We start from the raw sequence: 12113 nt of genomic DNA, 5'->3' as shown, positions 1-12113 counted from the left end.
AAATTCAAAACTGGATAAAACTAATAGAAATAAAAATCAGGATAGTCCTTCATTTGGTGACTGGCAGAGCTCTCAAGGAGAAAATTTGTTTTTTTGGTAATATTCAATTTGTTAAAGTTTTCTATATGCACGTTATATTTTAATAAAGGTTTCAAGTGTACAATTCTATAACATATTGTTTGTATATTGCATTGTGTGTTCACTGCCCAATTCATACCACATATTTGACCCTCTGTACCCTGTTCTATCTCTCCCCACCCCACTTTCTTCTGGTAACTGGTAGCCAACATGCTGTTGTGTCTGTGAGTTTTTGTTTGTTTGTTTTTCTTCTTTGTTCATTTGTTGCTTTTAGTTTTTTATCCTACATATGCATAACATCATATGGTTCTTGCCTTTTTTTGTCTGACTTATTTTGCTTGTCATGATAGTCTCAAGATCCATCCATGTTGTCATAAATGGCAGTATTACATGTTTTCTTATGGCTGAGTAGAATTCCATCATTTATATGTATTACATCTTTACCCAATCATCTATTGAAGGACACGTTGGTTGTTTCCATGTTTTGGGCACCATGAATCATACTTCAATGAATGTAGGAGTACATATATTTTTACAAATAAATGTATTCAAAACTTTCAGGTAGATACCCAGAAGAGGGATTGCTGGGTCATATGGTAGCTCTATTTTTGGAGGAACCTCACTGTTTTCCTTTGTTGCTGTACCAGTTTTCATTCCCACCAGCAGAGAATGAGTGTTTCTTTTTCTTCACAACCTCTCTAACACTTGTTATTTCTCGTCTTCTTGATGATACCCATTCTAACAGGTATGAGGTGGTATCTCATTGTGGTTTTGATTTGCATTTCCCTAAACCAGTACTTCTTAACTGGGGAAGGAATTTTATCAATTTCTACCCCTCAGGAATTTTATCAATATCTGTAGATGTTTTTTATTATCACAACTGGAGGAAAGTGAGTGAGAATCTAGTACGCAGAGGCCAGAGATGCTGCTAAATGTCTTAGCACAGGATAGCCCTACACAACAAAGAATTCTCGGGTCTGAAATGTCAATAGCGCTATTGAGAAATTTTACTCTAGACCAATGTTTCTCAAACTTTAATATGCTTTTTAAAAAATTTATTTATTTGTTTATTTATTTTATTTTTAGAGAGAGGGGAAAGGAGAAAGAGAGGGAGAGAAACATCACTGTGTGGTTGCCTCTCATGTGCCCCCAACTGGGGGCCTGACGTGCAACCTAGTCATGTGCCCTGACTGGGAATCGAACCAGCGACACTTTGCTCACAGGCTGACGCTTAATCCACTGAGCCACAACAGCCAGGGCTTTAATGTGCTTTTGAATCACCTGCAGACCTGGTTAAAAAGAGGATTCAGATTTGATCTCATGTCCGCAGTGGATAGAAATGTACCCAGCACATCATAGTTGTGTAATAAATATTTGTTGAAAACATGGATGGATAGTTAGAGGGATGAGGGAATGAGTGATAGAGCAGGCAGCCAGGAGCACTCATTGTCATTTCCATACATATCTTGGAATAATCTTAGAGGCAGTTCTTCACATAAAAACAGAATTTCCTCTCAATAAGCCAGAAATTTGTCAAAAGCCTTTCCCAAGGAATCACAGATATCCTTAGGTTAAAAATGACCTCCTTTCTAGGATGTCTCACACTGTGCCTTCTGGGAGAGGGTTCAATAATTAGTTGTTCTGGGTGGTTGCCAAGGCTGAGTGGGTGTTAGATGGATACAGTAGAAAAAATGTGGCAGCCCTAACCCAGGACCCACACCTGATCAAATCAAATTTTGTGTGTGCCGGTGGCAGGAGGGAAGGAGGAAGTGGAAAACCAAAATAGGTTTTTAGAGGAAAATCAGATTAGAATGGATTTCTCAGACTGACCTGCTGGGGAAAAGACACTCACCAGTGCACAATATCAAGCTGAAAGCTGAGGAGAATTGGATGCTTGTGTAGTTCGTAAGCCTATGAACTTCATAAACCAGAGATTTATTAGCCCTAGTGGGCAAATCATTTCCTTTCTCCTTAGTCTTGGCTCTCTGGGCTTCTACTGATTATCTTCTGTCTACACACACAGATACCTAAGGCAAGCCAAAATTTGGAATTTGATCTAGAAGTGTCTTTCTTTCCCAAGATGGTCTTTGTGCTCTTGGAAGCAAGTTGCTTAGGATCCTGACATATCTCTGCTGCCTCCTGAAAATTGGTTGTGGTCAGCAGAAGGGAGAAAAGAAAAAAGGAAGAGCAGGATGCAGGAAAGTGAGTAAAGAGAAGTGAGTCAGTCAAGGCCATGAGAACTGGGCTAGAGAAATTCTCTGTAGATAGGACAAAGATTCATCCAGATGTCATTTTCAAAAGAGCACCTGACAACAACACTCCCCTGTTAGAAGGTGTGATGTAAATGAATGTCGACACTGTTGATTCAGGTGTGGTCATTGCATTTTGGCTGTACATTGCTTAGTAAGCTAGTAGGGCCACTGGCTGCCTGTGTCTCTGTCCTGAACCACAGTTACATAGCTTTCTCCTCCAGGCAGGGATTGGGGAGTGGAATACTAAGTTTGGGAGTCACGTCTTTGAGGAAGGAGCTCATCAAGCACTTCTATTTTTTTTTAGAACTTGTGATGTGTTACCTCACATGGCAAAAGGGATTTTGCAGAAGTGATTAAGTTAATGAGATGAGATTATCCTGGCAGGCCCAATCTAACCACATGGCCCCTGAAAATCAGAGAACATTTTCCATCTCAGTTACAGTAGCAACAGAAAATGGATATATATACTTGCTCACCACGGAGGGTAACTTGAAGCAGATCTTAGATATATATGAAGTACTCAGTCATCGTTCATTGACATGAACTTGTGAAGCAGCATGAGGCCTGGAACTATAGAATGACTTGTTTAGATTCTCACGTCCAGCATCTAGACCTTTGTTAAATGAAGTCCTTGCAGACTGCTCAGCCTAGCTTTCCTTTCTGTGGGCAGCCATGTGCACACTGGCTTTCTACAGGAGTGGTAAATAAATAGTCAGGCCACATGCAAAACTCTACCTCCTTTGCATGTGCTGACAACTCAGTGGTAGAAAGTCCCAGAAGAAGCCCTTTCCCTGTAGTGTTTAACCTACTCAAAGGTGATTGATGAAGATTATTTGATGGGATATTTACAGACCTTTTCTAGTTTTTTCCCTAATCTAGGAGAATGGTATGAGGTTTGGAATCAGATATAGAAGGAATTTGGAATTTTAGCTCTGGTCTTTACTAACTCTGTGACTTAGAGTAGGTTAGCAAATCTCTTGGAGTCTCAGTTTCCACATACCTATGGTGGAAATAATACTTCCTTGAGTTGTCTCAAAGATAGGATAACTGAAAAGTTATTATCATATACTGATGTTCAGTGAATGCTAGCTCCCTTCCCATCTCAGGTGCAGCATTACTAATAGAAAGAATCCAGGCTTCTGTTTACTTTCAAGAGTTGATTACAAGCAGGTGATGCAACATAACATTTGTTCTTACTTGCTATTATTTTTTCTTAAAACATAAATACAATTTGTATCGCCATCTATCATATGTTCAAGTTTACAGTCTGTTTTTCACTCTGGATGTTTGGTTAAAAATTGCCCATGTGACATGGATAGTTTTAGTAATTTAAAGATTGAGACAGGTACAGGAATAACAAGCAGGGGTATAGAAGAAATCAAAATAAAATAATATCTTAATAATATAAGATAAAATAAAATAACTAGAATAGCAGTGCTCTAGATGGTTATTGTCTTGTGACAGAGGGATTATTACTCTGGCTTCAAGAGCAGCTGTTGAGCCACCCACCTCTGTCCAATATGAGCAAACACGTCAGGGTTTATGACACCGGTGGTTGATGAATGGCCTCCAGGGTATGGTGGTGGGGAGGTCACACTGAAATCTTACTGTCATAGTGTTACTCTGCTTGTTTCCACATACTCTAAGCATTTGGTTCTTAAAATTCAAGAACACATAAAAATCAACTGGTGAGTACTTGTCAAATCCTGGGACGCACCCTGCTGATTGATTCAGTAGATCTGAAGCGGGGCCCAGGAATCTGCATTTAACTAACCACTACAGCTGTTTCTGATACTGGCTGCCACCCAAGTCAGTGTTTCAGGGAAGTCAAGTTCATGCAGGAGCTCCTCACTCACTGGCTATTTATTCATTCATTTATTTATTATTATTATTTTTGTCCTCAACCAAGGACATTTTTATTTTATTGATTTTAGAAAGAGAGGGAGGGACAGAGAAAGAGAGAGAGGCAGAAACATTGATTGGTTGTCTTCTTGTACATGCCCCGACGGGGTATCAAACCTAGTTATGCACCCTGAATGGGAATTGAACCTGTGACTTTTCTGTCCAAGGGTCGACACTCTAACCAACTGAGCCACGCTGGCTAGAGCCACTGGCTATTTATTGAGTGCTAACTAGGTGCAAAAGCATTTTAGCGGACATGGCCCTGATCATCAAGGGTTTAACATTGAGAAGAAAAATAAGGCTTGTATACAGACAAGATAACAGCTGCTGGCTCTCCAGTCAGCGTGTTCCTTCTTCCTTGTTCTTATTTTACTTTGTGTAAGCCTTCACATTGGTTTAGAATAATCTGTGCACTTATCTCTCTACCATATTGCATACATCCTTGAAGACAAGTGAACCTCATTATAGACCTATGGCAATTTGGTTCCATCCTCTTTTATTTTTTCTATAACTTTGGTTTTGATCATGATGCCAGCCCTGGCACCTGTGGCAGTCTCTTGCTTGAGGTACTGTATGTTAGGAAATGGATTATCTCTATAGGACTTGTCAAACAGGCTCTATTATGTTACTGCTGCCATAACCATTCCCTTTGTCTTCTGTTCATCTTGATGACCTGGAAGAGAGATAGCGAAGATCACACATATCCCACTGGCTTTGGTTCTCATAGGAGTTGGAACATGCCTGATGCTAGTGGTCATGTGGGCGGGGTGACAAGGTGAGTCTCATTGGGAAATACTCTATGACTCAAGTTTAGACAGAAAGGTAGGATGTTCAAAAGGGTGTGGTCCCTAGATTGACATTTATGCAGACCTGTGGTATTCTGGAGGCTTATCTGCTCAACTTCATTCTTGGAGGGATGAGCACATTGGTTTAGTCTCCAAGGAGGAAGTGTTTTAGGTTTAGACCAATCAGTATTTGCTTTTCCTTCTTGAGACCAACACCATTATAAATCCTTGGAAGAAGAAAACTAAGTTGGACTTGACATTAAGGAAAGTGTAAAGGTAAGGATAGTTTAACTAAGAAAATTCTTTCAAAACAGCTGAAATTTGGGAGAGAAAGTGCTGGTATGAAATGATGAAGAACCAACAAAAATGAAAGAAGCTACGTGTGCTTGTATATGCTTTGCTTTGAGAGTTAAGGCAAATAGTAAAGTGAAACTCAATAGTTCAAACTGCTTTCATGTATTGAAATTTACAAATGTGTCTTGAAATATGGGTCATTAATTAAGACTTAGGAAAACTTTATTTTAGTGGTGGCTCTAGGTGAAATTTAAGCTTAAGTGCTCTCCCATTGTATTCATTTTCTATTGAAGTTAGCTATTTGGTTGAGACTCCACCAAGAAAACTAGAATGTTTTTCTCTGGTCTACTTTCCTTTTTCTGTGCATAGGCCTAGTCTGTGGTTTATGTGACTGTAACCGCTGAGGATTAACACCTAATACCTGATTTAGATCTTGGGATTTACCCAATATTATCTTTTAAGTGCTTCAGTTTTAAAATATTTCCCTTTGGGTGGTGTGTGTGTGTGTGAATGTGTGTGTGTTGAAGGGGCTGTTGGAAAGAAAGGACCGATATAGGTACCATGAGCTGTATCTTGTCTGTAGCCCAAAGGATGATGTTTGGTGTCATTAGGAGCAGAAAGGTTTTGGATGGGGGATAAATAAGAATTTGTAGGTTGAATTGCAGCTGGAAACCAGTGATTGAATCTTGCACCATTTTAGGCCTGAGTCAACCACTTTCCCTTTGTGAGAGCAGGCAGGGAGGATGTTGAAAAAGGACCTTTTTGTTTCCTTTCCTGGAGATTTTCCCTGGGGTTTCTGCTGACTGTCCAGGTATGCTCTGCTTTGTGGGTGAGAAAAGCCCTTTGTTCTCCTTCCAAGAGAGATGTGTCTGTTCTTTGGATTAAGATCTAATCAATTCTGGAGTACTTGGCTTGTACAAGTAATAAGTTGTACTGCGGGGAACAGTAAAACAAGGAATGAAAATGATAAATTTATGGATAATGGTGTTCTAAGAGATGGCACTGAAGTGACATTTGAAGAGCTAGGCAACTTTTTCTTGCCACATTGAGAATGAGGTAAAATGAATGTCATTTGCAGTGCCAGGAGCAACTGAGTTTGGTGGGTCAGGCAAATACAGCAAGTCTGCTTTGACTTCATTTTGTTTGGGCCACTTAAACAGAAAATGATTGGAACCATCAGGTTGTTTTAGATTAAAGAGCTAAAGATACAGAAGTTTTATAACTGAAGTAGAAACAGGGACTCATTTTTTCCCTCCCACCCTGATCACTTCCTAGTCTTCTTTAAAAACCTTCATCGACTCCCCATCGCCTCCCTATCCCATCCCAATGTCCCAATGGCTGTGCTGAGATACACTGGTTCACTAAGCAGGAATCTGTAAGCTGGCTGTGGAGGTGGGTTAGGAAGATATTTGGCCTACAGCTTGCACATGTTAGGAAGGGCCCCAAATTTAATTTTTCATGTTATCTTCAACATTAGCTATATATTTTATGTGTGTGTGTCTCAGGTATTTATTAGGTAAATTTGAACATTTAAAAACAACCAGTTTTTGTAACCCTGTCTTGGCATTTCCTTCCTTTTTTAATATACAGGAGCCTCAAAAAATGGAGGTGTCTACCCTCTGAGAGGCCCTGAGTGCTTGCTGCATAAGATCTCACAACACAGTAATGAACACAGAGGCTAATGGAAAGGACAGACCTTCAATAACTGATCACACAAAGAATTCATTAAAGTGAGAACTGGGTAACTTGATAAAAAATAAGAAGACACCTCTACTGTCTGGGCCATCAGGGAGGACTCTCCAAGCAGACAGAATTAAAGGGGCTACAGGGCAGGGGAGCATAAGGCAGTGGAAGCAATAGGTCTCAATAACTAATCGGTGGACTCTAGGATAATTTTCATATGAATGGTGGTGTTAACCAAAATAGTTAACTGGGCAAAGACATTTCCTGGGCAGTGGGTGAGTGAATACTATGATCAGTTCAGTTTTGGGGTATGTTGAGTATGAGTATGCTTTGAGACATAAGAATGGAGATATTTTTTAAAATAAATGATCATGTACCATAAGAAGAGCTTAGTTATATTCTTGTTAATTCACAACTTCATAGTGTATGAGGCACTATCCAGGTCCAATGGGGAGTAGAAAGAATAAGTTTATGGTCCCTGCTTTCAAGAAACCTATTCTCTAACTGCAGTCAAGAAATTAAATAACCACAGAAGATTCCAGTAAATCCCTAAGACAACAGCAGAAGAAATGTTCTAGACTGGACATGAATAATGGCCAAGAAAATTATATAGATGCATCTTGCTTTTTAGCAGTTAGTACCTAAGTAAAACTTTTCATCTGGGTTTACTTTTGTTTTACTTTGGTAGTTTGAGGTGGGTTGAGAATAACATGAACTTGTTTAATATTACTGTGGATTAGTTGCTTTGGAGTAATTCAGTTTAATTTTATTAGGTATGTACTGTTATTTGTCCAGTTTTACAGAAGGGAGTCGTGAGGCACAAAAGGTTAAATAACTTGCCCAAAGTCATGTAGCTAGTAAATGATAAAGTTGGGATTCACATCTAGTCAGCCTAAATCCAAAGCCCCTTCTCAGTTTTTAAAAATCCTATGCTTTTCACTAAGTACATCCCCTGTTATATAAGTTATTTGAAAACTTTACTTTAAGGCTTCTTAAAACATATTAAAATTTTTCCAGAGATGTTCAAATGATATACAGCGTGGATGTATTTTTCAATCCCACACCATAGTATTTTTCAATTCCATAAAGTTGCCTAAACCAAGACAAACAGGAGAACTCAGTAACGCTATGATAAAGATGGTGGTTAGGATAATGAATCACAGTATGCTAGAGCAAGAAGGAACTCCAGGTTTTATCTTTATTTTATTAAGAACTGAGCCTCAACTAGGTTAAAGACATGCTCCAAACCATACCACTAATTAGATCAAAGTTAGAACAAGAACCTGCACTTAGCACTATGTGATAATATTGAGTCAGAGTCTCTTGGATGGTTTGCATGTTGCAGGGCTGTGCTGAAATGTACATCTGGGGTCTTGAGTAGATATTTAAGAGAATTTTGTCATGTGAGTCAGTTTCACATTTCCCCCTTGCAACTTCACAGTTGCAGCAGAGAGATGTGGAAATAACTCAAAGGGGTCTGCCCTGAATTGAGAGGCCTAATACCCACCCACGGAGATAAAGAACTCTGCCGGGCCAGGGGAACACTGAAGTATCCTCTCATAGTAAGATCTACAAGAATGTTTCTGAACTTTCTCTTCATTATTTCATTGATGGCACTATATGTTTGAATAAAGGGCTACTCACATTAATTAAAAATTGATGGCTGGTGTGACTCATTGGATTGAGTGCTGGCCTGTGACCCAAAAGGCTGCCAGTTCAATTCCCAGTCAGGGCACACGCCTGGGTTGCAGGTCAGGTCTCCAGTTGTGACTGTGTGAGAGGCAACCACACATTAATGCTTCTCTTCCTCTCTTTCTCCCTCCCCTCCTCTCTCTCTAAAAATTAATAAATAAAATCTACAAAAAAAGCAAACAAACCCCAAAACAAAAACCTTACATAATTCAAGACTATTTTCTATAGCACTGACCAAGAATGGAAGGCATTTCTGTTTATTACTGCTCCAACACACAGCAATTGTGTAAACAGAATCTGCAATTGATTTGGCTTGGTAGCCATCTGGGTTACCAGCTGGGTTATGCTGTTAAACCTCAAAGTTTCAATGACGTGGCACAATCAAAGGTTGTTTCTTGCAAAATCTGAAGCAGGCTGGCTAGTCATCCTCTATGTTGCAGACATGCCATGTCAAGATTGTCAAGATAGGAAAAGAGAGTTAAAGGAATCATGCAGGCTCCTAACTGACCCAGCCTGAATATGGTAAATGCCACAGTCCATAGGTCAGATCTAGAAACATGGTTCTGATTGAACTGGAGGAAAGGCTAGGAAAAGTGTGTGGAGGAGCACACAGATATTTGATGAGCAATAATAGTCTTTTCCAAACATTTGATTCTTGATATTTTGAAATTATCTACTTAAAAAAATTTGTAGGCAATTTTATATCATTTCAAGTTTTAGACATAAAAGTAAAACTTTTCTATTATTTTTCTTCAAATATGCCTAAGAAATTTTTTTGGGCTCCCTGTTAAAAGTAATGCAATTTTTGCTTAATAGTTGTGAGATTTGGGTAAGTCATTTAACTTCTGTCAACCTGTATCCCAGTTGAAAATGGGATTTAGTCACTCATTCATGGGTATGTTGTGAAAATTAGGTTAAAGATCTCATGTAAAACACTAGGCACAGTGCCTTGAACAAGGTAGGTGTTCAATGACTGTGAATTTTTTTCCTTACTGGTATTGATAGTGTAGTGGATCCACTACTGTTAATAGTAATATTATTTTATCATTTCCTCTGAATCAGTGGCGTATCCATAATCATCAGAAGATAGCGAAAAATGTTTTGGCTAAGTTCTGGAAATAAAATATCTCCATCTTCTATATGTTCTTATCTCAGTAGACATGGGGAGTTTCAAAGGTCACGCTCTCCCTGGAGCCTTCTTCTTCATCATGGGTACTTGGTGGACTCTAAAGTGTGTTCTGAAGTATGCCTGCAAAAAGCACAAGCGGACTTCCTATCTTGGTTCCAAAGCATTATTCTATCGAATGGAAATTGTGGAGGGAATCTCAATAATCTGCATGGCTTTAACTGGTGAGTGGATTATTTCTGTGTTCTGTCTTCTCCTTTTGGGTATTATCATATGCAAAGAGAAGATTTAATATCAAATCAAGAAATTGCTAAAATGGAATTTTTATTTGACAATATCTCTGAACATATATTCTCATTGTAATTTCTATCTTATGTAATTGTTAGAAAGTGATACTTTACATTCATAAAAATGTTTATTCCTTAATGAGTTAGTCATGGTAATTAACTTGCTTGTCTGCTCAAGGTTAATTTCTTTTGTACTACTGGCTGGAGCCTCTGAAATACTTTTATGTCAATTATTCTGATTCCTGAAAGAGTAAACTCCATCAAAGCATTTTTCAAAGTGACACCAAAATAATCAAGTGATTATGGGAAAGCAATCATTGGTAAAAGGCTGAACAGGGGGTTAGGCTGAAGAAGACTTTCCTCATGCACTCACCCTTTGTGTGTGATTTCTAAAATGGAGAGGGAAGTTAGGTAGGATGACATCCAAGGCCCTTTCATTGACTATAACATTCTGTGAAAGTGTCTGTGTTTTTAGAATTTCACCTTGGTCTCTTTGTGAAGGGCAAAACTTCCTAATGTTCCTTTGGATTACCTCACACTTAATTCATGTTGATAGGTCGTTGCTGTGGCCATCAAATTACAAAGCAGCCATTTCCCAAGAGAAATTTCCATGCCAAATTTTTTAGACTAATAAATAAAGCAGCTCCTTTAAGAAAGTTTAACTGTTTGTGTAGCTGACTAGACCATATGCTATATCTGGCTGTGCCTTCTCAGTTTTCTTTAATTAGGGAAAAGCAGAATTCTAGCATTTCTATGCTGAACCAAGCACAATGCCTTACTTTGTGGCAGCTACCCTGAGATACAGAGTGTAAGAAGGAAGTAATCATCCTCTGTGGGACTGATACTACAAATCCAGGACCCCAAGTCATTCAGGATTTATTTAGTCATTAGATTAAATAGGAATTAAGGTCATCAGTGAAACTGATCATGGAACTAAATGGAAGTGAGATCTTCAGCTTTAAAGATCTGAAGTAACTTTTTTGCTAAATTGATTATCCTGGATTAAAAGTGATTATCCAAACCAGTATTTGAATCTCTAGAACAAGCTCAAACCACCAGTGCTCAGCTGATAGGGAACAGCCCACAAAGGAGAGTTAGTGTAATAACAAAAGGACGCTAAATTGGACTAAGCAGTGAGCTAATCCTGCATCTTCCTGTTTTGTAGGTAAAGTTATGAAGAGAGTTGCTAAAACTTTAATACATTCTTTTACAGGTATGCTCGGGGAACAGTTCATTGTTGGAGGGCCTCACCTGTCCTTGTATGACTATAAAAAAGGCCAGTGGATCCAACTCCTGGGCTGGCATCATACTACCATGTATTTCTTCTTTGGGCTGCAGGGTGTGGCAAACATCTTATGTGCTACCATCAGTTCACTTCCTAACTCTTTAAGCAAGTTAATGTTGTCGAATGCCTTATTAGTGGAGGGTAAGTATGAGTGAGTGTTTTCCTGAACCCTTTCTTAATATTGCATATTTTTCTAGCCCTTTAGAAATATATGTTTAGTGTCCTGGTGTAGCCTTGACCCATAGGGCTATCAGTTTGGGCCATGGGAACTATTTGATACCCTAGGCAGACACCAAAGATTTTTCTCCATGCTGACTCATTTAGTAAAACTGAACAAGCACAACCATTCAAAGTGGTTTATTCATATTTCCCATTTGTCTTAAAGAACCACCTGCCATGGTGCTTTATCTTTGGGTTATCCTGGAGATTGACATTATTTCTGTTTTTAAAAAGTGAAAGTGAACTCAAGAGTGGTGAAACGTGAATATCCTGAAATGCGGACACAGCAGAGCAGCTTCCACCAGCTACGAACTAGCCTTTTTAATATTGATAGAGTAACACTTCACCATTACATGATAAGTGGGGTCCATGATGTTCAGTCACATAAAAATAGGAGGTCCTGTTCTTGAGAGATTAATGAAGAGCAACATTTTTGGTTTATTTGGTCTCCCCATTACTGTATGGGGAAACACTAAAAACAAGTGTTTCATGATTTGTTTTCATTTATTG

The 12113-nt window shown here is 38.8% G+C and overlaps 1 protein-coding gene across 10 annotated transcripts in view; it reads left to right on the top strand.

The window, feature by feature from the left end:
- TMEM45A (transmembrane protein 45A) overlaps nucleotides 1-12113 on the top strand; it is a 55053-nt gene that overhangs the window by 31167 nt on the left and 11773 nt on the right. For 6 of the 10 annotated variants that reach the window (XM_090276087.1, XM_090276083.1, XM_090276082.1 and 3 more), the window contains 2 exons: nucleotides 9842-10036; nucleotides 11313-11525. In XM_090276087.1, the coding sequence (XP_090132213.1) occupies nucleotides 9847-10036; nucleotides 11313-11525 (403 nt within the window). In that variant the 5' untranslated portion in view covers nucleotides 9842-9846. Of the gene's footprint in view, nucleotides 1-5109; nucleotides 5294-9841; nucleotides 10037-11312; nucleotides 11526-12113 lie in introns of those variants that run through there. The other 4 variants (XM_090276086.1, XM_090276080.1, XM_090276084.1 and 1 more) reach the window with 3 other exon arrangements.

This window comes from Furipterus horrens, unplaced genomic scaffold (assembly GCF_987537825.1).
Source record: "Furipterus horrens unplaced genomic scaffold, mFurHor1.1.pri manual_scaffold_1, whole genome shotgun sequence".
Lineage (NCBI taxonomy): Eukaryota > Metazoa > Chordata > Mammalia > Chiroptera > Furipteridae > Furipterus > Furipterus horrens.
The sequence above is the reverse complement of the archived record's forward strand: the minus strand, read 5'-3'. Positions and strand labels throughout refer to the sequence as shown.